This window comes from Acanthaster planci, linkage group LG10 (genome assembly GCF_054643075.1).
Source record: "Acanthaster planci isolate LZ-2023a linkage group LG10, COTS_SCS, whole genome shotgun sequence".
In the NCBI taxonomy this organism is placed as follows: Eukaryota; Metazoa; Echinodermata; class Asteroidea; order Valvatida; family Acanthasteridae; genus Acanthaster; species Acanthaster planci.
Genome location: NC_141786.1, coordinates 3,563,488 through 3,591,368, shown reverse-complemented (window position 1 = coordinate 3,591,368; position 27,881 = coordinate 3,563,488). Strand labels below are relative to the sequence as shown.

Sequence of the window (27,881 nt, the reverse complement as noted above, 5' to 3'; positions counted from 1 at the left end):
CAGTAAGTGCGGCTATGACTGACGAAAATAACAAAAATGACACTACAAATAACACTATTACGGTATTTGGCTCTTGATCCACAAAAGCTGTTTAATATCTATTCATGTTTTTCAACTCCTGACGTCATAAAATTCAGAACAGGAATAGGAATGGGCCCGGCAATGTCCAAGATGCGAAATTGAAAATCATTCTAGTAGACTTTTTCTGATATGGGAGGCCATATAGCTGGAAAATGTCCGCACTACAGTATTTACGCGTGATTAAAAAGAACAAACATAAAAATAGAACAGTGTAAAATTAACATCCAATAATGGTTTACTGCCCACAATCCATGATATATTGGTATTTTATACCATATGTTACAAATTGTATCTCGTATAACTTTGATGTTTTTAGAAGCAGCCGGGGGTCCTAGTTTCACCAGGTTGTTCATAAAGGGTATGAAACGGAGGATTTTCGGGAAAATGTGGTCTCAGTTTTCAAGGTTTTCTGCTTTTATTTCCTAAAGCAATGAATTAATTCACGGAAAATCGTCGAAGAAAGCGTACAAGATACTTCCAATGTCACCAGAAAATAGGCACAGTGGTGGTCAAAATAAAAGATTTCTCCTTCCCCTTCTATTTTACTATTCAATAAGATAGGCATAATAACGACATTATGAAACGTCGGACTAAATGTGCACATTAACCTAACAGTCCCAATTCTTCCAATCTCAGTACGATTTTATATACACCCTTGGGAGTTAGGGTTAATGTTTTGGACGTTATGGACATTCAAAGCGATCTCTCCCTCCGTCGATTTAACAGCACTTCTGCAAACAGCGACACCAAGGGCAGGCTTGCCACACATCCCAAGATGACAAACGCCAGGTCGTAGCTTCCAGTTTTGTCAAACATCAAACCTGTAACAAGCAAAAATAGCTACACTGCAAAAACTGTGGTGTTAAGACAGCACTTGTTGGTGTTGCCAAATGACCAAATCAAAATGAGTTACTTTACCAACCTACAAGTGCACTGGATGGTGTTAAAAGTGATACCCACATTGTTAGAAACAATAAAAATTTGAACACAAGTGAAAAGCGTTGGTGTGGTCCTCTGATAACGCAGGTGAGTTAAACATAACACCCTGGTTTTTGCAGTTTAAATAATATTACAATCCTTCATTTTCACAATGTTTAACACGAAACTTGGTATCAGACATGGGAATGTCTGGGAACGACCAGGGAATGTTTTGGTTTCGCAAAATGATCCCTTTTAAGAACGGACATCCTCACAGTAAGGCTGCATCCGAATCTGCTGTCTAGAGCCAGGTCTTGGTCTTTGCTCCATTGAAAATGTGCGGAGACGCGCAGACAACAGACCTAGCCGTAGCTCTGGAAGCCCGTTTCGGACACGGCCTTAGTGAACATTTTCCCAAACGGTCTGCACCACCAAGATGTCGGACCACATAGTCCTGATAACAATAATAAGATGACGTGCAGAAAAGAACTACAGAGTGGCGAATAACATTTGCGCCCCTTAAGGTATTAGAGTATATTACCCGGAAAAATTCCAAAGGCTAGAACAAGGGCTGCCGTGAAAACACCAATCCAACTAAAAGCGGGAACTAAATCTTCAGCTCCAAGCAGATCACGGGTGTAAATGTCACTCAGTGTTGTTACAATTCCACTCAGGCCGTGATAGAGAAAGGCATTGATCATCATCATCCAGTATGTATTCATCCAGGGAAGTAAGGCGTGAGGTCAAAATACAGACGGTTTAGAAACAGTTGAACGGTTGGTGTTAATCCCCCTTCATTCCGTTCGTGTTTTGGTGTTGGACAGTTCAACGGTTTGAAAAGAACCGTCTGCCCCGGACTGTATAGCTTCATGAGCAACCCTGAAAACAATGGAGTTTGTGGCTTACACAGCCATGGTTGTGAACAAAAGATCCTATTCAGGGAGAACTTCATTGGCCCTGGTCAGCCTTCCTGGGCTGGCCGTGAGGATTAGTGGTTAACACCTTGTGATAGGAAGACACAAAATCAACTGCATTCCAGGCTACAGACATTTATCTAGCTTCAGATACGTTTTGAGTGGGTATTTCATGACAAAAAAGCATTGCCCCAAGATAATTGTTCGTGTTTAAGCGTTTTTTAGACTGGAAAATAAATGCGTTTATATGGGAGTGACGGGGAATGCCAAACACGGTTGCCTCATTTTACCGCCTAATCTATCGTCTATGAAAGGAAATATTCACGTAGACGCAATGTGAATTTATTTGGGACTTCTGTCCCGTGTACCATATTCTTTGAAGGTAATAAAAATATGTCAAACTCCGCATCAAATAGTGCTGGAAGTATGTGTTCGGTTCAAACGGGGCTTGGACATTTTTTGCCGAACTTCGGATCGGTTGGGTTCGGACATGTACACACATGTACAAGTACAATGCACATTGAGACATGAAAGGCTCACTATGATCGTGCTGCAAAGGCCTATAAAGTATTTCTACGTGTAAAATTATGAATCTGCCATCTCTCTCGATCCGCGAGCAACTTTGATTTGAATACTTTTTTTATAAACTTTTTCCCAGAGTTTGTTTTCGAGTACATTCCGTATAAAGTTATTTTGAGGGTTTGACAGTTCCCGACCGTGTTTTGCCGACCAGAAGCGGTTGTGTTCGGACCACGCTTGACTCAACAAAACGACCGTAAGATTTGTGCAAATAGAAAAAACAGCATGCTCAATTAGGACTTCCCTCCAGTACAGAATACAAGATTAAAATCAAATTTCGAGCAAATTGTGTTTTGGTTATTTTTGCGAAATAGATGGCTTTTGAAAACTACGAAAATGGCTTTCGTTGCATATCTGAGGGGGAACCTTTCCAAGGACGGCGTGCACGTGACCAAAGGGGCGATTTTTCATCAGCCTCTTTTGAAGGAATAACAGCATTTTGTTATTTGAGATCTGGCAAATTCCATTACAACGCATGTGCACTACGATCAAACCCTTCATGGTCAACTGAAAGGCAAGGCCACCGCGCGAACAAAAATCTCCTCGCGCTGCGCTGAAGCACAGCATGCACCGAACCGCTTGGCAAAATTTTCATCCGGGGATGCCTTGGATCGAACGCGAGTCCGACTGTGATCGGCATCCAACCAAAATTCGTTTTGCACTCCATTTATGAGACCATTGGCCTAATATGGAACGTCATTAACTTAATATGGAACGTAAGGGCGTGGCTATCGTAGATTGGCAAATAAAATAATACATCTGAATATACATGAGCACGATTGGATGTAGTGAGAATTTAGAAATGTTATGCAGCGACAATGCCGTACGTTGCGTGTTCTTGGTTGATTTCTGAGTGATTCTCACCACATGCCTTTTACAACCATCTCATGATGCGGGCCATTGTAAGTTTTAGTATGTTCACGCACGTGTGGAGCACGCCGTATAACTCGTTATCCATTTTTCGTTGTTTTTTATTAAGCCATCAATAAAATGCCTTATCAAAGCCGTACATCCGAACCAAACAGTTTAGTTCGGTTCAAAAGTGCCTTGTTTGATGTTTTTTGCCTCGGTTCGGCGGTTCGCCTGCAGCACTAGATTAAATTGTGTTTATTGTTTTAATTTACTGTGCATTAAAGTTTAATAGGTAAAGTCAAACACCAGAGATAAGTATAAAACCCGACATATTTTTTTTTCCAACAAGAATTTTGTGCAGCCACAAAATTTACAAAGAGTACAAAAGAATGGTACGTACAAAACATATTGCAACGTGCACGCATGTACTATTGACTTCAAGAAAAAAACATGTACTTGCATCCTTAAATCGTGCAGGTGCAGCTTCGAAGTAGAAAGCGCGTAGTTCGCGTACGTGTCTTCCTCGATCCTACACATGAAAACCTGTGACTGCGCAATGCTGAGTCCCAGCTTGTGCACACGGGCCAAAAAAGGTTTTATCTGTAACTACATGTTGGCGAACAGAACACTACGTCGTGAATGATTCAGGTAAATACTATTTCGAGTTAGTATATTCGATTCTGCAGGTATACAGTTAGGTGTGTATTTAACTCACGATACCGAGACAAAATATCAAGATTACAGGGTATTGAGACCTGAAAAGACTGGGTCTGGAAACTGACAGCGCAATACAACTACTCAATACACGTGTTTTATCAGGATGTTTAAAACAGTCTGCCGATCTAAATCCTCCTGTGGAGCTGCAAAGTAAAGAGCTATTGTTATGACTAATCCACCAGACCGCGGAAGTCTATGATGCCGTAATGCGATGAGCTGTCCATTGTTTACTGGAAGCTGCAGAGTGCAAGGTGTACTCGACCGCAACGGTTTGGCCAGCCTCGCTCAAGCGTTCGTCTGTTCAATGTTGACCGTCCGTGAGGCTTACCGTTTACAAAGCGTTCGACACTTTCAAAAGCGTTTGTATTTTGACCTCACGCCTAACAGTAAAGATAAAGAACTCGCAATGATCGTCACAAAGAGACTAAGCCGCAATTGTAAAAGCCCTTGGTCTAAAATCAGGCCAAAGATGATCTTGGAAACGATGTTTCCTATTCCTCCGGCTAAAGTGAAAGTTACAGCCTCATATCCTGAAAAACCTTTCGTATTGGCATAGGCAACGAAGTACATCAGCCACATATCTATCGCAAAGGAGTCACACCCAAAAACGGGAAATGCAATCCAGAACTCGGCTCGGCCACAAACTGAGCATCCAAATTGATTCGTCACCGCTTTGATGGCGCCCTTCAGACTGCGGAGACATGATCTCTTCTCAGCGTCGAGGCTTCTCAATTCGTTGGTAGACAACTCCCTCTCTTCACTGAAGGCGATTGGTAGGTATTCGTTCCGTGCCTGTGCAGGGTTTGGTGGCGATCTTAGCAGGAATGCAAACGCCCAAAGGTGCAGGCTGATAGCCCCTAACAGTTGGAAGGTACTTCGCCAGCCATAGACATCTAAAAAAACTTGAGTCAATGGCCCTATGATCATCATGGCTAGTGCGTGGCCTGAGCTCCCAATACCAATAGCCATGGCGTAGCCTGTGGTGAAATGACGTCCAGCCATTGCCCTTGTCAAAATAGAGGTGATAAACAAAGCAGGTCCTGTAGAGTAGAGAAAGGGGAAAGGGGGATAGGGAAGTAAGCGTTGTTTGTCGTTTCCGCTGAAGCTGCTGTTAAAAAAGGCATATTATGTTTCTTTAGATGTGAATATAAAACTGAACCCGAGCAGACTTGACCCGATCCAACCTCAACCAAACCGGAACCGAATGCAATGAATCAATTTATAACTCTGCAAACACACAAGTGTGGTGTGCATGAAATCTTCATTTTTTGAATAAAAACATGTGCACGCGATGTTTCCTAAAATCTTAATTCACACAACGTGATAAAATGTCATTTTCAACACCTCAAATGTTGTTGACCATATATCCCAAATTCAAATGGAGTCTTGGTCGCACCTTCTGAATTGTTGGGCTTCTGGCCGTCTGCTATTCATGACCCGTTGATTGCACCCTTTCAAAGTGTGCTTCCATTTCAAACCGTAATTTGATACCAATCCCTAAGTCGCAAAGAATTATAATGAAGGCAAACGAACCAACAAGTTACAAAAGTAAACACAAAGAATTGCTCAGGCATTATTTTTCGGATCTTCCGTGTATACAAAGAAAAAATGAATAAACTACCTGCCAGGAAACATAATATTAATGCGATGTGGAAAATATGGGTTGAGAAAGACGAGAGAATCAGAGACACTCCACTGAGAAGACCACTAGTTACGACCGCAGTACGAGTTCCGAAAGTACCATCCAGCGGCCCGGACAGAGGACCTGGTGGGTGAAATAAGTGACAGAATCAATGACAACAACAATGGAATAGCTCAAAAAAGCAGCTGGGTATGATTGGTTTTCAAACGAAATCCACAAATCAACATTTATATTGTGATTTTGATTTAGAATATAAATTTGCAGTTTTCCATTTTGGCTTACCATTTAATAATCGTTCAGATTGGAGGGTTTTTTGTATAGGGATGGAGAAGGGAAAATCCCCCTAATACCTAACGTTGAGTTTTTCATTTTGACGTTTCACGCAGTTTGGTGTGATGAAAATGGACGTTGTGTAGGTGTTAAAATGTTGAGGTTTTTCGTTGCGTAAACACCGTGCAAAATTCTTTCAAAGGTATTTAACTCAAAAGGGGCTCTAGCGACATGTGACTCGTTTTATTATTTTGGATACAAAAATCTTGACGGTACTACGGCCGCCTTGTTGTTTCCTGGAATACTTCTCTGCTGGTTCTTAAAGCACTATCACGGATTTCGAGAGGGAACCGATTTGTTTTCCTCAAACGCACCAGCAAAACCTGCCGTAGCACTCACGGCTGCTATCAAGCCGCCAATTATCCACGTGTCTGCTGAAAATTGCTCACGAAGAGTAGGTAACATCACCCCTAGCGCTTTAGTGAGGCCCGTCCAAAGCATCATGCTGATGTGCATGCAGAGGACAATGCCAAAACTTCGGAGATGGCGTGTGCTGTAGCTCTTTGCCATCTTGGAATTTTACCGTTGGGCTTCTTTTATTTCTGCAAGAGGATGGAAGTGCTTATATTAAACAAGGATGAAAATCCTCACAGATTAGAACTTTCACAAAGTCCTACTTACGACAAGTTAGGAGGTTAAAACCCTGGGACCCGGTATGATTTGTTTTTACATGGTGGCGGGAGCGGCCTCGCCAGAAGAGACTGTATCATTTTTCAGGGTTGCAGAGCCCTGAGTCCGTCCTGAGGTATATAAATGCTTCAGTGGCTGTCCCCTAGCCTCTACAGCTCTTAAAAACCCACCCATAGTATATCACAGTACGGTGGGGGGGGCTTTTCCCAGGCTGTACCGATTGGGGAGGCCTGGCTACACGCCAGCCAAGCCACACCACCACCACAACACCCCAAACCAAAATAACACTTCAAAGGCAGCCAAAACAGGCCTCTGACAAGCTACAGACAGCTGTCACTGATAAGAAACCTTCCACTTCCTGGCTCGGGCACTGTTTTTGTAAATAATCCATTACATTGTACACATGGGGTCACTTAACACACAGTCTCATGGGAGTTGGCTGGAGGCTGGCTGAATTTTTAATATTTTTTTCTGGCTAGGGAGGCCCTGGCTTTAAAGTGACTAAACCAGGTTTTTCAGCATGATCAAGGGTAGGGCCTAGGATATAATAAATAGTTTTGCATTTGGACAAAAGAAATTTTTACACCTTAATTAGCTCAAGTGGCCTGTACAGGAGAGGCCATTAATTGAATAACGCACAAATATAGTAATAGTGATGTATGTTTCCAGCTATATGGCCTCCCATATCAAACAAATTCTGTTAGAACAGTTTTTCAAGTTTGTATCCCAAACTTTGCCAAGCTCCACTCTTATTTTGAATTTTATAGGGTCGGGAGTTGAAAAAAATGAATAGATCTTGCACAGATTCTGTGAGTAAAGAGCCAAATACCGTAATAGTGTTCTGCATTTTGTTATTTTCGTTAGTAACAGCCGCGCTTACAGTGTCCATGTATAGTCTATGAAGAATTGGTTCAGCAATTAGATAGCAACTTTATGACGCAGGCATTGAATACACAATGGACCTCGTACCAGGTAGGTCACATGACCTATAGTGGGAATCAAACATCAACAAACATGACGTCCTTCCAAAGCAAAGCTATCCCATTGGGTGCCCCACCAGCCGCGGTCTGGAAACTGTTATTGATGGCAGTAAAACACATAAAACTTACCTCCATTAACGGATCAACGCAAACAATCCATGATATATTGGTATTTTACACTATATTTTACAAATTGTATCTCTTTGAACTATAAAAATATGCCCAAACCAGTTGGGGCCTTGTTTTACCAGGTTGTTGACAAAGCCCTTTTCTTGCATGGCTACTCGGCGCTGTTGGTGTTAAATTGCCCACTAAAATTCAAGCTCTGTGCAGAAAATCATGTACACTTTGCAATTAAATTAAAATTTAAAGAGGCCACTAATTGCAACGATTTTTTGTTTCCTGCCCAACCTCAGGTTTGTTAAAATTTGGTCAGAAAAAAATTGATTCTGGATCTGCCCTTACTTGAAGTTGTCCTTTTCAAAAGTCTTTGCACTAAATGACTGAGATTTCATTAAGTAAAAATCCCAACCAAGTGTCTCTGTGACGTGTCAAAACCAACATTTTCGGGCACGTTTGTGGGGTTGAGGCCGTGGGTACAGTGATTGATATTCAAGAAATATGTACAAAATTAGGTAGGTAGGTAGGTAGGTAGGTAGGTTTTTTATTGTCATTTCCTTCCAGCGTATAAAAGGGAATGAAATTTGCCTTCCCGGCGTTATAAAATAATGTACGCAAAAATAACAATACAAAGTTACATTAAAAAACACTGAAATATACAAACAATTTCAATTTAAATTTCTAAAACTTATCCAAGTTTTTAACAGGTTACGCAGGAAACAACACATACAATCGGTCTTTTTCAGGTAACATTTGGAAAATAATTTTTCCTTGGCTACATTATCTATGTATTTACACATACATACAACATTTTGGACAATTAATCGCCGTTTTGGTGATAAAGCTCGGGGGGAGAGACTTAACAGAGTACTGCTTGTCTTACATTTGAGCAAAAGCGTGTGCGATGGTAAGGCGGTGATGGCATCAACATACCAAAGACAAAACTCCGAGAATGAGTGCAATTCCCACCAACCTCGAAACTTACTTCAGGGTGTTCAAAATTGTGTACCCATCGGAGCAAAGATCTGTAAAAGGTATCTGTACGGTATGAAAAGCTGTATGTCGCTCCCTACTTTACAATAACTGACAACAGTCTAAATTAATTAAAAAGTAATGTCTCAAATTATTGTGCCTTTTCTACATGTCGTCGAAATTCCGCATTAAGCTGCATTTTGGGTGCAATGAGGCCATCTATCTTCGTGCATGTTTGATGTGCGATTGGCCCCGTTATATCCTCAAACTACGAAATTCCATAGCCGACATAATTGCGTCACATTGTGCCGTCGTGCCATGTTGTTTCTTAACGCTGTGTTTCGTGACGTCCCGTCTTGTCATCGAAGCGTCGCGTTGTGCCATCGCGCCGTCGCGTGCTGATGTCGTGTCGTCGTGTCGTTGGACCGCCGTGTCGTGCTGTCATTCCGTGTAGTTGTATCATGCCGTCGTGCTTACTGTTTCTAAAAATTACTGGTGATTATCACAGCCAGTGTCAGAAGTCATGGAAAAAACATTGTGTGTGCACAGGGATCACAAGAGGTATCTAGTGGCATGGACCTTCGCTCTGTCTCTAATTGTGAGCCACTTTCCACCAGTAATAAGGCGATGGCGGGAACATGACGCCACGACGAAAATGGAGCCGTCGTGGCGCCGCGTCGGAGCGACGACACAACGTGACGCAATTTTGTTGTCTTTAAACTCCATATCAACCCAATACAAGCACAAAATATGACCTTGCGTGTTTCCGAAATCGGCGCAGTTGGAAGTGAAAAGAAAATGCCTCTTATTTCTCTCGTCTTGATTTTCGGCCGATAAATTTACTGTATAACACTACCGTTTGATTACCATTTTGCGTTATCTCCATGCTACACAGGGAGCTACCCAGTTCCCATCCCTCGTCCAAGCCTAAAGGCACAATACAAAAACGCACGGATCACAAAGTTCATGGTTGTATCGAAAAGAAGTGTCGAAGCAGTATCTAAAGTGGAAGAATACATCTTTGAACTTAAAAGACAATCAATGAATTTGAAAAATTGAATCGAACCCTATTGAATAAGCCTATTTAATGTTGGGAGGTTCAGGATAGACGGTAAATAAGTATTTGCAAGTGGTCAGAATTTGTATCCCTCGGGGATACAAAAAGTGGCATTTACAATAAACATGAATCGGTAATCTATTATGTTTAATGGGTAGACAAAATAATTTACCAACGGCAGTGGCTGAAAAAGTATGGATACTTACAATGTAACTAGGGTTTGAAGCTACAGATGAAAGCAGTGAAACGTACGTGAGATCAGAAGTGCAAAAACAAACACTTGCGAAAATCTCCTACTGTTAGGCTAACCAGACGTACATCGTCTGCACTAAGACGTCTGAGCTAGGTCTATCGTGTCTTGAATACTAATTAATTTTAACCCCTCCCAGTCATGACTAATAGATACTGCAGGATGCTGTAAACAGTGCGGACTTCGACCTACATCTCTACAATAAGCTAGTGACAAACACCTGGCTTATTACTCAATGCAGTTAAAATGAAATATTATAGCTCCAAAACTGTACTGAAGGATATGTTTCACGATACTGTCAAGGTCAAAATTCCAGAATGCTGATGGGGAAGCACTGTGTGCTGACCAAAGCCTTGTTTTCGCCTGCTTTGTGGTAGTACATTGGATTGTCGTGCGTACCTTTTAGGGTTCATTTAGCCTGTGGTAAAACGTGATGACATGCGTACGATTGTGCAGTTACAGGCATTCTTCATTTTATTCAATACAATCTAAATAATAATAATAATACTCTTGCATACCAATAGGGTGCTGTGATCAGCATTAAAGTCTGAAAGTTCATGGCCCAGTTGGAAACTCAAGGAGGGATTTTGCCTTGATTGTTACCCTCCATTGTGAATGTGATATGAAACCACCAAACTTGCAAATGATCTGCTCATACATAATCATGGTAGTGTATAAACCATGGAGTAGAAGTATGCAAATGACCTGGGGCTAATGTGTCTGTCATGTCACTGTCGTCACACCCATACAGGGCTTTCGTTGTGACTCCTTACATATTGCCTTTTGATCTGTTTATATCCTTGGGTGATACCTGACCTGAGAATTTTTTAAAGAGTTGTCAGTGAATTTTAGTCCGTGAACCAGACTGGGGTTAGGTGGCAGCATGCTTGGCGGGTGGTACGCAATGCTTTGTGTAAAAAAAAACACGTGATTGATTGAGGTCATTGCACGCTGGCCGCAGGATGCGTGCACGTTGTGTGTACACAACGCACACATAAAGGTATGTTAAATTCAGATTTTTCAGGCTGCAAGTTTTTGTGGGAGAGTCTTTCAGGATAACTCGACGAGTAAAAACAAAAGAAAAAATAATGGCAATTTACCGCGAAGTGACATACCTGCCATGGTCGTGTATCTGCATGTGCAGTGGGCGTGGACTCAACTGGAGAGGCGTCACACTTAAGAATCTGATACTACATGTACTGTGTCGACTCCGCGGGCGCGCATGATGAAGTTCAACACAGAAAGCCACGGTTTCAATACAGATATGCGTAGACTGCCGCAGTAATGTAAAATCCTTCTTTGGGCTTAAACCCCAAAGTGATGGGGGGGGGGTTCGTGTGCCACTTTTGGATATGGGGGATAGGGAAGGTAGTTTTTTTTTTATAACAATAAATAATCCATTCCTATATTTCCTATATAAGATTCTGCATGAATGTGATACATATTACATGTATATTTCAGTGGGACATTTAGTTGGCGCGCATGCGCGCAAAATTGTTTCTTGCCCGTGAAAACTGAATATGGCAGCCTAGTGATCATGGTTTTGAGCTCAGAATGTATCGGGTATTATCATCTCTAGTTTTTTCTTTGAAACTGATTTGAATTTCAGACTTTCCAATTTAATTTGTGAAAGCATAATTTCAAAACAAGTAATATCTCTCGCCTTACTTTGGATTTGGTCGGCGACAGCTACCGCAAATGTCATTGATACAAATACGAATGCAAAAAATCACTAGTTTTTGAGGTGAAAAATGACATATTTCTTGTTTTCCAAGCCTGCCCCCACAAAAACTATGCTTGGAAAAACAAAAATAAAGCATGGAATGAATCTCATATGGGCAAGAAGTCCTGTTGACGAGAACGGTAAGTTTATATTTTACGTGTTTTCGACATGTACAGCGCCCTCCTTACATGTAGTTATGTAGATATACGTACTGAAAAAGAAAAATGTACCTTTTTTCAGTCATCAAAATCCTCACAGCGGCATACCACGCCAAGGTTACGGGTATTGCACAAAGATGCACAGTAAATCAATCAAGAGATCGTTTGAAATTGCACAATTTAAAGAGATATGGTCATGCTTTATAGATCTGGAATTGGGAACTTGAGTGGCCTGGTCGATGGTCGGACAGTCATACCATATGTTTATTCCTAACCTCCATGGTTATACTAGTCATTGTCAGGTGGGTGCATGAGGGCCAGGCCTGTGATATAGCACCAACGCAACAGTATTTCGGGATACACGGACGCCAGTAATTGTTCCCTACAGTAATCTATTAGCCGTCAGAAAGCAAAAAAAAAGTCAAGAAAAGTTCCCAGGGAAAGAAAACCCAAGTCGTTTACTTAGAAAACACTAAACAATCTTCTGACCAGTCCCGTACACCATGGGCGTACATGTAGATTACAGATATACATGATATGTGCATAGGTGGCGTTCGTATACTAGGCATGGAACTCTTTCCGATGCACGTACAACTGCAATTTCATATTGTTACCTCACTATGCAAACCTTCAGATCAAGACCGTCAGTTTATTAAGTGATTCTGTTATTTTTAAGCTCTTTTTGGTCATTTTAAATTGATTGAAATTACTGTCATGTAATGCTATATTTCAATAAATTTAGTTTTAGAGGATTTCCCCTTATCAGTTTGATGTCTGATGTGATAATGCTCAATCTGGCATGAACATACTCCTCATCCTGTTAGCCTTGGAATCCAAGGCCAACTTTAATTCCTGCTTGAGATCCACGGGATAGCATGCTCCTCCACGAGATGTATATGGAGAGTTACGCTTTCTGTTGGGAGGTTGCCCGGAGAAAATTGGACGTTTGCTTGACTGTAGCCATAGTAAATTTAATGAGATGACAAATTCAGTGAAATTGTTTCTACGAATATTCTGTTTATATTCTGTTTTCATGAATATGTTACACCCAATGTAGAATTGGCTAAAGCCCAAAAAATTGTTTTTTCTGATCTCCTCAGTCTCAAACCTCTTTCAAACTGTTCATGACTTGAACTTTTCCAGACTTGATCTTTAATCCGTGGCTCAGCCAGGCCATATCTCCTCTATAGCTGGAAAATTTATTCCTTGTTTTGGAGTAACAATAGTGTAAACTTCTCTAAACTATGCTTTTCTTTCAGCTCAGTGACACACTGATCTTCGGCAACAAGAATTTGTCATCAGGCATTTAATTTAAACTTTCTTGCTGATGTATTCAGAGTTGACTGGCCAATGCCCTTCCAAGGATAGCTGTTTTCCTTTATCTCGCGCTAAGCTCAGCAGTGCCATGTCCGGGGACAGATCCAGAACCAAGTGTTTTTGGGGAGGTCATTTACAAGGGTTCAAAATTTAAAAAAAAATTGAACCTTGTAAGGCCTTTGGGGGTAAGGCTACATGATGGATAATTTGCATGGTTGTTGAAGAATGGGAAGTAAAAAACGGTACAAGAACATTAGAGGATTCTTTTAAAATTAACCTGTTTTGATTGTTCATGTTTTTACATGTATGACATGAAAGTATTTAATTGTTTGATCATGGTGGTTATTTTGCCATGAGCAGAATATTCAGTAGCAACATTATTACAGTGCAAAAGTATTTTTACCATTTGGAATATGAAGGTTGCAAACATGAGGTATCAATGACAACATGATTTTCTTCACATTTCTTTTCTCAATTGGTTTTTATTAATTAAAGCATTTTCTTTTGTGTAATTTCATGTTAAATTAAAAGTGACAATGCTTTTAATAAATGCTGTTCTGTTTTTAATTGTCTTAATGAGAAAAGTATCCTATAATTTACATGTACATGTATCTTATATATGTCAGCACCGGAAGGCTTGACACCACATTATGGCAATGTCTTCTGCAAATCTGCTGTGAAAGAAAAAATACAGCATGATATCAATAAAAAAATCTAACCTCTTTTACCTCTGAATTTTATATATGTAGTCTGATGAATGGAAATACCACAAAGCCCTTAAGAGAAGAAGAAACTCATTTAAGATGAAATAGAAAATACGTTAGAGGCTAATGAGTTTACTCAGTGATATTTAGACACCATTCTCAAGTAATATATCTACTTGTGCTGATCTAGAAAAAATATATATCACCAGGCCACCTATTCAGTTTTGAACTCTGCAGTAATTCCATAATTTGGCCTGGGGAGTTTTCTTTTTTGCATAACTGTCTAAATTGTATGTTTTCTAATGCAGTGAGTCACTTTGGGAAGAACAAGGAGCACTCCATGAATGTCAATGTCAAGATAGAGAGCTTGTCAAGCATTGGGGAAACTTTACTTCACTTCAGACATGCTGTGTGGAAGAAATATGAGCTCATTCATTGTCTTTTGGATGTACATGGTTTTATCAATTCATTAAGGAGTTCAGTTTTTTCCTGTCTAATCTGACATGATTTTGTTAGTTTAGAAAACATTCTTGAATGTCCAAGAGTATTTAAAGAATACAAATAGCCTACCAAGTAAATACGTGTATTATTTGAAGACCACATCAATGACAGGTTCCACTAGACGGATGTAACAGGTACACAGAAAAAATGTCACCATATATATTTACCCCTAATTTGAGAATAACAGACATGGCATCTCCCTACCTTCGTATAATATTGTTTTTGCCTCTAGTGCACTGAAAGAATTCTTCATTTAACTTACCGGCTTAAAATGACCAATGAAATTCTGTATTGGCCAGATTTTGAAAGTGCACAATAACCCTCCGCTTGATTTGAGTAATGCTGGTGTAGGTATTAGAATGACTTATCGTTATGAATTCAAAGCAATGTCGACGTTAATATGGAATTTTCTTAGATTTATTCAAGTGCACTTCCTTTCAGAACACTCAAACTGAGTTTGTGGCAATTTCCGGATGCGACTTCTTTTTATTTCCGACCAATTGCACGACACTGAAAGCATTGTGGAGGTAATAGTCTTTATCTGGATGATTTTGAAGTTTGCAACACAGATTTGGCAACACTGTTGGGTAAAGTCGACTGGACCACGCTAGAACACCCGTACGCCAAGTAACGGTAACACATCCTTCTTACACTGGACATTGTAACGTCGAATGTCGGTGTATGGACACACAACATTCCGGCGGGTTGCTCGCCATACAAATACATGTGCTGGCATTCCGCTTCGACAGAGTAATTTGCCAACCCGTGGCGCACGGATTCGTCCGTGCAATCTCTGCGAATCGGTCAGGCACCCTGTACCACCACGATGTAGCTGGTGTCTTAGAAGTACCGACTGGTGGCGTGTTTCGCGTATAAACGCCGCTTATCAGGGAGTGCAGATGTCTTAACCACTCGGTCCCCGCACGAGTAAGCAGGAGGTCTTGGGTTCGAGTCCCACCCGAGTAAGCTTGTGAGGTTTTTTCGCAAGCTCTCGGACAAGCACTGAGTATACAGTACTTATTAATATACGTTGGGTAAGGGCAAACCCTTTATATATAATTAACATCTCCCCAACGCAAAAATACATCTTGAAAATAGTTCGCGGTACCCGCTGCTTCATTTGACTTGGGCCGGCCAGCCGACCCCGGCAAGCTCGGTGGTCGAGTGGTTAAGACATCTGCACTAGTAATCAGGAGGTTGTGGGTTCGAATCCCACCCGAGTAAGCTTGTGAGGTTTTTTCGCAAGCTCTCGGACAAGCACTGAGCATACAGTGCTTTTTTAATATCCCTTGGGTAAGGGCAAACCCGTTATATATAATTAACATCTCCCCAACGCAAAATACATCTTGAAAATTACCAAATCTACTCGAATCAGACAAATCACAAGGATCACCGTAGGGCAAAGTACAACTAAACCGCGTTTTCCTCTTTCACAAAGAGACATGCAAAATCGACTCCAAAAATGAATTATAATGTAACAATTTTGCACCTGGCACGCGCTATGCATGCCCGTATGCTGCACATGTGCGTGGTGTTTTTGCGAAGAGATAAAAGTCCACGATTTTCTGTGTTTTAACGACCAGAAAGAGTGTTTGTTTAGAAAATAAACAAATTGCGTCGATTTTCTTATTTTTTTTTAGTTTTGTGTAGCTTCTTTCAGGACGTAGCTTTTGGTAAGTCAAAAGAATGTTAATTTAAATACTGGAGAAATAGGCGTTTGAAAAAGAGACTAACTCAAATGCAATTTCTCGAAAACTACAGTGGTTTTTTACTCTATGGCAAGACTTTTGTCTTTTCGTGAAAACGGTGACAATATATGAAATCAGTACAAGAGGGGTGCAGGCAATTTTTTTATCATTCGTTTTATTAGCAATATGTCGCAGTCTTATACCTACCACAACCCAGAGTCGTCCTTGGCCGACGTCATTGAACGGTCTGACTGGTGCAGGCTCATTTGGTAATGTCTAATACCAAGCGCTCTCTTAACCTCAGAGACCCTACAAGTATGACAGCTAATACATTCATTCGGGCAGAGATGGAGGCGGGTGACTCACCTTGCAAACGGCATAGGGCACCATTTTCAGATTTGGCAATGTTTCCTTTTCCCGTTATCATAATCATATTACTTGCAACTCTCACACTGGATTGGAAGATGTGTAGGCGCTGGAAACTAAGTAGGCCTATCGTGCTAGATACTACACCTTGATCTCGCCTGCCTAAGTCGAATCGCTTTATACCACAATACTTAGTTTCCAGCGCTTACACATCTACCAATCTAGTGTGAGAGTTGCAGTGGGAGATGTTTACTCGACTTTGTCTTCCCCCAGTGCAGAAAATTCTGCCATCAATTACCCAAGTCTTCCAACACTAGACATTTATTGTCTACTCACCCCAAGGTGCTGTGGGTGTCACCAGTAGACAGAGTTCCTCCCACCTTTGTCGAACCTCCGTGTCGTTAACTCACTGAAAACAACCGACGGATGGAAGAACATCAACGTTATTGGGGTGGCTGAGAACGAAACGAAATTGTAACCCGAACTGAAACCGACGAACTAAGGGACACGCACGTATGTTCACGGCTGCTATTTAGTGAGTGCGCACGCGCATGATATTATCAGAGTTGCACCTGTAGCAACGAGAGAGATTAAGTTTCGCACGACTTATTTGCAAAATTGTTGATGACGGTTTGCTGGACAGATTTTAGGAAATATGGAGATAATTATGTACCAAAAGATAGAGTTCAAATATCGACTTTCTCGGCAGACCTCGGCCTCTGTATCGTTTATTTTTCGATTCTGCGCAAGAAGACTTTCAAAAGGTGGAATTTCAGACACGCCAATATCCATGAGTCGGTTTAAGTTTCTCCAAAAACTTTTCTCGTATTTTGTACATGAAACTCATTTGTTAACTTTGAGATTCTTGGACAAATTACAAGTTAAGGACTTCCTGAGTAGTGTGAGAAAGAGAGTTTCAGCTCAACTTTCCCCCCTCTACCAACCAGACCCCCTTTTCACCCCTCTTCCCAAGACTTTCCCTCTCCCACCTCCGGAAAATTCTGACAAATGTTGCCTTTGATCGGTTTTGTAAAAAGGATCTAACTTTTGCTACGCAATTCGAATAAGCCAAATTAGTCGCAGCTCACGCGGTGTGGTTAACTGTAAACGGCTGTGAAACGAAACTTGATTTAATTGAGCCAACGAAACTGGACATACAGAGTCAAAGGCATCACATTTGCTTGGTGAGAAAACCAAAGGCAGAAATTAAGTTGATAAACCGAAGCAAATATTCATTCCCAGTGATTAAAATTAAAAAAAATAAACTTCGTTAAAATAGAAACAGAGATGTCAAACCAAAAAAAAAACAACGTAAGATGTTACTTTTTGAAAGACACGGTTCGATCTGCTAACGTGATACATATGCCGTTGATTGTTTGCTTTGCTTAAATTCTAATGGTATCTTTGAATGTATCCATTGCAAAGAATGTCACGACTGCCACAAACGTCACGACTGTACGAAATGTTCCCCGTTGTTCAAATTGCAGCGAATGCGGCAACTGTATAAATTTCGTTTATTGTTTTAGTTGTTTGGATCATGTCATATTTGTAGATAATTGTTACAAAAGAATTGGCATAAACGAGAAGGCGATTTACCGCCTAATTCTGAATCTAAGCTGGATGCCAATTAATGTGATGTCGAGTTAATAACTGAATATGACGTCAACATAGAAAATTTAAATAGAGTAGAGCTTAATGAAAGTTTAATAGACGCGGCCCGTTGACCGCCAGAAAAATGAAAAAAAAATTCAAACTAAAAATCAGAAACATGTCAACCCAAATTTACATCGTAACCGACAACCACAAACGTCTCAATGTCAACAATAACGATCCCAATGTTGTTTACGGTCCTTTTAATCCCAGCAGACTGATTATTTCAAACCCTGTGATAAAAGAAGTTACAAATGTATCTCAATGCTATTCACCCATTTATGATAATCACGACGGCAAAGAAAAGCGCATGCTGATTATGATGACAGACACGACTTGTTACGGCATAAATTCCGTCCATAAATTTGGCACGCGTGATGAAACTGTCGAAAATGTAGTTAGTCAGCAAATGTGTTAGTAACTACAAAAACCCATGATTCGTATATTTGATGATATAAACTTGGCGGCTTATGGTGAAAAGTTTCCATCTAGTACAATAAACGCTTACAAAGCCAGTCGCAATATCGAAGATTTAAACCAGGTAGAATACGTCTTTAAATCCGCCTATACAGTTAAACATCAAATGAACATTATCCCCGCATGCACAGGACCAGAGAACTGAACTCAGGGACAGGTGGACACTCGCATTCCAACTTTTGTGTCGATTGGCCTGAGCAGCCGTTTATTGAACTTGACACAGTTCAGGTTGTTCCCGCCCGAAGCTGGTGACGCGGAACTGCAAGCATATCTTACATTGCTTTTCAAGCAAAGTGTAGCTATTCAGCAAAAATTACAGAGATTGTTCCCGCCCGAGCCTGGTGACGCGGAACTGCAAGTATATCTTACAGTGCGTTTCAAGCAAAGTGTAGCTATTCAGCAAAAATTACAGAGATTGTTCCCGCCCGAGCCTGGTGACGCGGAACAGCAGCACATATCAGCAAAAGTACCGGTACTATGACAATCAGCAAATGTCAGCAATTGTTCCCGCCCGAGCCTGGTGACGCGGAACAGCAACTCATATCAGCAAATACATAGAGCCATCAGCAAAAATGTATGAAAGCAATTATCATATCAGCATTTGTTTTCGCCCAAAGCACATGGAGCGGTAAATTAATACTGGGATGTACCTGCTCGGTACAAAGCCTTCGATATGCAAATTCAAACAGCAATTACAACTGGCAGAATGCAAAAATACCCAACTTTCATGAACAAATTAGCAAGGATTTACTCCAGCATACAATAACTTTGGGCCAGCCATCAAACGCTGGGATCGGACACCAATTTCCACGAGGTGCGGCCCGACTTGGGCTTACACTGGGTTGCTGGAATAATGGGCAACTAATGAGCATTTTCAACAACCACTTACAGCTATTTATGTCAAACAGCAGAAATTAGTGAGTACGAAATGGCTTTTCTTAATTTGGCCCTTAATAATCTAGTGACTCCCCCGACAAAGGAAGGGATCAGGCCTTTCCTTTCGGCACATTCCCATAAGTGTCGTAAATAAGAATACAGTGCCTTTAAACCGAGGTCAATTTGCGGTCCCTGAATGAAATTCACGCCAAACGGGCTTGTTGCTGAATGAAGTCGGCAACATGACCGCCGCCAAATAGACCTCAGGTGGGGGTATTAAGGGGAGATGCAACAGGCAAACAATATGGCGCCAGGGCTTGGTAGAAGTTGTGGAGAATGAGCGAACAACTATCATCAGTCAAATGAAATTCGTCCGCATGAAATAACGCCGCGGACGACCACTGGATCTGGGGGTGCCAAATAACACCCCCATGAGAGTTTCGAAATAATGAATGAACGTACGCGTTGAGCGAACGTCGCGTACGCTCGAGGGAACTCTGCTTTAGGGCGTGAGGGTAAGTTTGGCGGGGCAGTAACTCGGAATAAAAAATGACAGTATGCGGCAGTGCTTCTCCGGTCAAATTGATGCACTGCCGTGCTAGAATACTCAGTAAATGTTTGTGTACAAGCCCCAGGTCGTTGGCGCCAAACTGCAGGATGATGACGTCAGGTAAGATCGGAACTGCCGACCACGCTTCCAACAGGAAATCAGAGAACTGGAACATCTGGAGTCTTCGCCGTCCCATCCAGTGGATATAGGCCAGCCGATTAAGACGCTCTCCCCAGGGCGATGACCCCGCCACCCGAGCACACCAGCACACAGAGCTGTCCCCAATGACCCACACAGTTGGCTTGGCAGGGGCCAATTCTCGCAAGAAAAATGAAAAGAAAATCGGAACAAAACACGAGCAAAGTACGTAAGCTAATACAACGTGTAGCGTTCAATGGAAAATAGCTGGGGGAATCTGAATGTAACGTCGGTAAGCCCCAGACATCCAACGCCCTAAAATTTTAACATCATCCTCAGACACACCTGCCATAGCTGCAGACGTAGCTGCCCCTATGCGAAAAGAATGAGAGGTAAATCTGGCGTCATAAAGCCCTATAAAGTCAAGGGCACGACGGAGGACCGCGACAAACTGGTAACGCGTTACAGGACGCCCATCGAAATGTGACAAAAACGGGCCACGGGGGGATGTGGAGCAGTCAAGATAGGACAAAGTCGCCCGGACGGGACACATAATGTTTTGCCGGCTATGCGCTGCTGGGATGGAAACTACATAACCATGGCCATATTGATCTGTTTTCGAGTGACGTAGGATAAGTTCGACCCTTAAAGGGGAGTCTTTGACGGTAACATCAGACCGACACAACGGGCTAGAAGATTGGTTGGATTGGGCAGTAAATTCCCCAATGCGAAGGAACCCAAAAAATGCAAGTAAGAAAGCCACTCGGAAAAGCCCAGCCTCGAAATTACTCGAGCAAACGGCCTGCAAGGCTGGGACCATACGACATAAAATATCATAAGTGATAGGGCGCCGGCGGTCGCGACGGTGACACTAACTACAGCCTGATTGTCACACCAAAATATCACACGTTTATTATGCAATGGGACAGCCCACTGCTGGACCGCTAGCACAATAGGGAATAACTCCAAGCAGGCAATAGAAAGGGACTGACTTTTTACATGTTCGGGCCACTTCCCTTGACACCAGTGCGCAGCAAAGTAAGCCCCAAAACCAATTTCAGCAGAAGCATCAGTGTACATGTACAATCGGTCACTATTGTACCATACGGAATCCGGAAACATTATCGTTCCGCTGAAATGTGACAAAAACTGTTGCCACGCCAGCAAGTCTGCTCGTGCCCCTGAAGTGATGCGAATTTTGTGGTGAGGTTTGGAGACACCCCTAGCTAGATCATGCAAACGACGGAGAGAGGCCCTACCAGGTCTTACCGCCTTACAAACAAAATTGAGACGACCTAGCAGGGACTGAAGATTGCGCAGCGTGATTTTCTTCTGATCGAGCACACTCACAATCGTATTTCGTAAAGCAACTTGCTTATCAGTCGGGATTTGGATCTGTCGTGCAACCGTATCGATCGCTAAACCCAGGAAAGTGAGGTTCGTAGCTGGACCTTCGGTTTTTTCTTCGGCGATGGGAACCCCAAATCGCTGACAAACTACTCTGAAAGATTGGAGGGAACATGCGCACTCGGCATAACTAGCCCCAACGAACAGGAAATCATCCAGATAATGCACAATGTTAGGAGATTTGGCCACCTTACGAGTACAGTACTCAAGGAAAGTACTGAACCGCTCGAACGTAACACAGGATATAGCACAGCCCATAGGCATGCATTTATCAAAATAAAATTGGCTTTATGGGAAAAACCAAGCAAATCAAAATCGCTTGGATGGACGGGAAGTAAACGAAAGGCCGATTTAATATCCGACTTAGCCATCAGGGCACTGCGTGGTAAACCTGCGATCATAGTTATCGCCTCATCAAAACTCGTGTATGAAACGGTGGTGTCTGCGGGATCAATGAAATCATTCACCGATTTGCCGATAGGGGACGATAAATTATGGATTAACCGAAATTCACCTGGAGTCTGTGTGGGCACCAGGCCCATAGGCGAACAACGGAAATGAGGAAGAGGCTGGGACAAAAACGGGCCAGCAACGCGACCCAAAGCAACTTCACGATCAATTTTTGACTGCAGAATGTTGGGATGTTTGCGAGCAAATGCAGAATTACGAGCAGAGGTACTAACCCTGGGACCTGAATAGCCTACCCGGAAACCGCGCAAAAAACCTTCTCGCAAAAAGTGGGAGTCCTGAGTATTAGGGTAAGCCCGTAAAAAAGGAAGCATACTACTTAGTTTTACTGGGGTTGATGCCAGCTGCCGGCACCCGTGCTGAGACGCGAGACTGTGAGTTTTCCCGACAACGGGTTGCGGGGTGGCCAAATGCCCTGCAGGTGGAGCAGCGATGCGCGAAGCGACACAACGGGCGATTGCACTGACCGCGGTTGAAGTCGTTACATGTAGGTTGACCAACCCCGGCGACTGGGCGCCGAGCAGGCCCGAAATCGGACCAGGGGTTGGTGGCAGTGGAGGGGGCACGCTCGCGTTGCTGGTACGAACGGAAATTATGCTGGTGCGAAACGGGCGCACCAAGCAGCACCAGCCAAAGTTCGGCATCAATAGTTGCCCAAGAGCGCGACGGCACACGCGCCTGGCGCAATCGAAACTGGATGTCGTACTCGCGCCAACCATACCCCACATGTCGAAATGCTGCCGAGCGAATAGTGTCCGCGTACTTCAGTAACGAACGCGCGTGGGTAGGATGGCGCAACAAATACACAGATGCAAAAACTAGAAACGCTGACGTCCACTGCTCGATAGACGTTATACGCGGAGCCTGCTTATGGGGACGAATCTGCCAAAGTGGGGACTCATTGGACCCGATTGTAAAAAGTGTCTCGTCAAAGGAATTATCCAAGCCGGTGCCGCGCGACGACTTCAACAAGGTTCCGAATTCTACGTACTCCCCCCTCCAAATTTTGTCTTTTAGATGTTGAGGAATCGTGGCCCCGAGATCGTCACAGACGCTAGTTAATGGCATATTCGAATCGGAAAAGGAGGTAATTGACAATGTGCTTGGAGCTAAAGTTCCCGACACCACGGGCGTGAAAATGGAAGGTTGCGGGGCTAATTCAAAAGGAGTAGCAACGGGGGACTTACCCGGCTCCAAAGTTTGCGCCGAGCTCCCTCCAGGCCGACTGATGGTAGCGGGCGCTGGCGTTGCATGGTTAGCCTCAACACTTGCACTGTCTGGAATCATTCCGACCGTAGCCAACGGTGTAATAGTGGTATCCGGACCAGGCGATGCAGGCTGCGGTGCACTAGACCCCGCAAGGGCCGCAACCACCGACGCATCTTGACGGGAAGACTTGCGAGGCCGCCCCCGAGCACGCTTCGCTCCACTCGTCGGCCCAAAGGGAGCCCGCCGCTTGGAATTGGCGCGGGGCATAACTAACAAAATTGCTTTTGCAAAACAGACAGATTTTCTCTTTTCCAACCAAGCGCCACGGCTGCTCAAGCAAAAGTGACCGGGAGTAACTCTCTCCAGTGCTACTACCATTTTAAGGTCACGCCAGTAACTAGTTCGAGGCATTAAATCACCTTGCCAGCAACCGCAAGTAAACACTACTGACCCACTTAGTGACAAGAGCCTCCAATGTTCCGCGGTGATAAATTATTTGAAGCTGCAATTTATTTTGCCTCAAATTGATTATATTCTGTTTTCATGAATATGTTACACCCAATGTAGAATTGGCTAAAGCCCAAAAAATTGTTTTTTCTGATCTCCTCAGTCTCAAACCTCTTTCAAACTGTTCATGACTTGAACTTTTCCAGACTTGATCTTTAATCCGTGGCTCAGCCAGGCCATATCTCCTCTATAGCTGGAAAATGTATTCCTTGTTTTGGAGTAACAATAGTGTAAACTTCTCTAAACTATGCTTTTCTTTCAGCTCAGTGACACACTGATCTTCGGCAACAAGAATTTGTCATCAGGCATTTAATTTAAACTTTCTTGCTGATGTATTCAGAGTTGACTGGCCAATGCCCTTCCAAGGATAGCTGTTTTCCTTTATCTCGCGCTAAGCTCAGCAGTGCCATGTCCGGGGACAGATCCAGAACCAAGTGTTTTTGGGGAGGTCATTTACAAGGGTTCAAAATTTTAAAAAAAATTGAACCTTGTAAGGCCTTTGGGGGTAAGGCTACATGATGGATAATTTGCATGGTTGTTGAAGAATGGGAAGTAAAAAACGGTACAAGAACATTAGAGGATTCTTTTAAAATTAACCTGTTTTGATTGTTCATGTTTTTACATGTATGACATGAAAGTATTTAATTGTTTGATCATGGTGGTTATTTTGCCATGAGCAGAATATTCAGTAGCAACATTATTACAGTGCAAAAGTATTTTTACCATTTGGAATATGAAGGTTGCAAACATGAGGTATCAATGACAACATGATTTTCTTCACATTTCTTTTCTCAATTGGTTTTTATTAATTAAAGCATTTTCTTTTGTGTAATTTCATGTTAATGAAATACCACAAAGCCCTTAAGAGAAGAAGAAACTCATTTAAGATGAAATAGAAAATACGTTAGAGGCTAATGAGTTTACTCAGTGATATTTAGACACCATTCTCAAGTAATATATCTACTTGTGCTGATCTAGAAAAAATATATATCACCAGGCCACCTATTCAGTTTTGAAGTCTGCAGTAATTCCATAATTTGGCCTGGGGAGTTTTCTTTTTTGCATAACTGTCTAAATTGTATGTTTTCTAATGCAGTGAGTCACTTTGGGAGGAACAAGGAGCACTTCATGAATGTCAATGACAAGATAGAGAGCTTGTCAAGCATTGGGGAAACTTTACTTCACTTCAGACATGCTGTGTGGAAGAAATATGAGCTCATTCATTGTCTTTTGAATGTACATGGTTTTATCAATTCATTAAGGAGTTCAGTTTTTTCCTGTCTAATCTGACATGATTTTGTTAGTTTAGAAAACATTCTTGAGTGTCCAAGAGTATTTAAAGAATACAAATAGCCTACCAAGTAAATACGTGTATTATTTGAAGACCACATCAATGACAGGTTCCACTAGACGGATGTAACAGGTACACAGAAAAAATGTCACCATATATATTTACCCCTAATTTGAGAATAACAGACATGGCATCTCCCTACCTTCGTATAATATTGTTTTTGCCTCTAGTGCACTGAAAGAATTTTTCATTTAACTTACCGGCTTAAAATGACCAATGAAATTCTGTATTGGCCAGATTTTGAAAGTGCACAATAACCCTCCGCTTGATTTGAGTAATGCTGGTGTAGGTATTAGAATGACTTATCGTTATGAATTCAAAGCAATGTCGACGTTAATATGGAATTTTCTTAGATTTATTCAAGTGCACTTCCTTTCAGAACACTCAAACTGAATTTGTGGCAATTTCCGGATGCGACTTCTTTTTATTTCCGACCAATTGCACGACACTGAAAGCATTGTGGAGGTAATAGTCTTTATCTGGATGATTTTGAAGTTTGCAACACAGATTTGGCAACACTGTTGGGTAAAGTCGACTGGACCACGCTAGAACACCCGTACGCCAAGTAACGGTAACACATCCTTCTTACACTGGACATTGTAACGTCGAATGTCGGTGTATGGACACACAACATTCCGGCGGGTTGCTCGCCATACAAATACATGTGCTGGCATTCCGCTTCGACAGAGTAATTTGCCAACCCGTGGCGCACCCGTGCAATCTCTGCGAATCGGTCAGGCACCCTGTACCACCACGATGTAGCTGGTGTCTTAGAAGTACCGACTGGTGGCGTGTTTCGCGTATAAACGCCGCTTATCAGGGAGTGCAGATGTCTTAACCACTCGGTCCCCGCACTAGTAAGCAGGAGGTCTTGGGTTCGAGTCCCACCCGAGTAAGCTTGTGAGGTTTTTTCGCAAGCTCTCGGACAAGCACTGAGTATACAGTACTTATTAATATACGTTGGGTAAGGGCAAACCCTTTATATATAATTAACATCTCCCCAACGCAAAAATACATCTTGAAAATAGTTCGCGGTACCCGCTGCTTCATTTGACTTGGGCCGGCCAGCCGACCCCGGCAATCTCGGTGGTCGAGTGGTTAAGACATCTGCACTAGTAATCAGGAGGTTGTGGGTTCGAATCCCACCTGAGTAAGCTTGTGAGGTTTTTTCGCAAGCTCTCGGACAAGCACTGAGCATACAGTGCTTTTTTAATATCCCTTGGGTAAGGGCAAACCCGTTATATATAATTAACATCTCCCCAACGCAAAATACATCTTGAAAATTACCAAATCTACTCGAATCAGACAAATCACAAGGATCACCGTAGGGCAAAATACAACTAAACCGCGTTTTCCTCTTTCACAAAGATACATGCAAAATCGACTCCCAAAATGAATTATAATGTAACAATTTTGCACCTGGCACGCGCTATGCATGCCCGTATGCTGCACATGTGCGTGGTGTTTTTGCGAAGAGATAAAAGTCCACGATTTTCTGTGTTTTAACGACCAGAAAGAGTGTTTGTTTAGAAAATAAACAAATTGCGTCGATTTTCTTATTTTTTTTTAGTTTTGTGTAGCTTCTTTCAGGACGTAGCTTTTGGTAAGTCAAAAGAATGTTAATTTAAATACTGGAGAAATAGGCGTTTGAAAAAGAGACTAACTCAAATGCAATTTCTCGAAAACTACAGTGGTTTTTTACTCTATGGCAAGACTTTTGTCTTTTCGTGAAAACGGTGACAATATATGAAATCAGTACAAGAGGGGTGCAGGCAATTTTTTTATCATTCGTTTTATTAGCAATATGTCGCAGTCTTATACCTACCACAACCCAGAGTCGTCCTTGGCCGACGTCATTGAACGGTCTGACTGGTGCAGGCTCATTTGGTAATGTCTAATACCAAGCGCTCTCTTAACCTCAGAGACCCTACAAGTATGACAGCTAATACATTCATTCGGGCAGAGATGGAGGCGGGTGACTCACCTTGCAAACGGCATAGGGCACCATTTTCAGATTTGGCAATGTTTCCTTTTCCCGTTATCATAATCATATTACTTGCAACTCTCACACTGGATTGGAAGATGTGTAGGCGCTGGAAACTAAGTAGGCCTATCGTGCTAGATACTACACCTTGATCTCGCCTGCCTAAGTCGAATCGCTTTATACCACAATACTTAGTTTCCAGCGCTTACACATCTACCAATCTAGTGTGAGAGTTGCAGTGGGAGATGTTTACTCGACTTTGTCTTCCCCCAGTGCAGAAAATTCTGCCATCAATTACCCAAGTCTTCCAACACTAGACATTTATTGTCTACTCACCCCAAGGTGCTGTGGGTGTCACCAGTAGACAGAGTTCCTCCCACCTTTGTCGAACCTCCGTGTCGTTAACTCACTGAAAACAACCGACGGATGGAAGAACATCAACGTTATTGGGGTGGCTGAGAACGAAACGAAATTGTAACCCGAACTGAAACCGACGAACTAAGGGACACGCACGTATGTTCACGGCTGCTATTTAGTGAGTGCGCACGCGCATGATATTATCAGAGTTGCACCTGTAGCAACGAGAGAGATTAAGTTTCGCACGACTTATTTGCAAAATTGTTGATGACGGTTTGCTGGACAGATTTTAGGAAATATGGAGATAATTATGTACCAAAAGATAGAGTTCAAATATCGACTTTCTCGGCAGACCTCGGCCTCTGTATCGTTTATTTTTCGATTCTGCGCAAGAAGACTTTCAAAAGG

The 27,881-nt window shown here is 42.3% G+C and overlaps 1 protein-coding gene and 2 non-coding genes across 3 annotated transcripts; 2 read left to right on the top strand and 1 right to left on the bottom strand.

Annotated features, from left to right (window-relative positions):
• Positions 1-62: 62 nt before the first annotated feature.
• LOC110984327 (monocarboxylate transporter 7-like) lies at positions 63-17,348 on the bottom strand. The gene is made up of 4 exons (XM_087142698.1): positions 16,836-17,348; positions 6,348-6,575; positions 5,683-5,826; positions 63-902 (listed from the first exon to the last, which is right to left on the bottom strand). Exons 2-4 carry the CDS (start codon positions 6,541-6,543, stop codon positions 775-777), a joined length of 468 nt encoding a protein of 155 aa, XP_086998824.1. The 5' UTR covers positions 6,544-6,575; positions 16,836-17,348; the 3' UTR covers positions 63-774.
• Positions 15,596-15,669, top strand: Trnat-agu (transfer RNA threonine (anticodon AGU)). Its single transcript has one exon. It is a non-coding gene; the product is annotated as a tRNA-Thr (tRNA).
• An 8,865-nt stretch (positions 17,349-26,213) lies between the features above and the next one.
• Positions 26,214-26,286, top strand: Trnat-agu (transfer RNA threonine (anticodon AGU)). Its single transcript has one exon. It is a non-coding gene; the product is annotated as a tRNA-Thr (tRNA).
• The last annotated feature ends 1,595 nt before the right edge of the window (positions 26,287-27,881 follow it).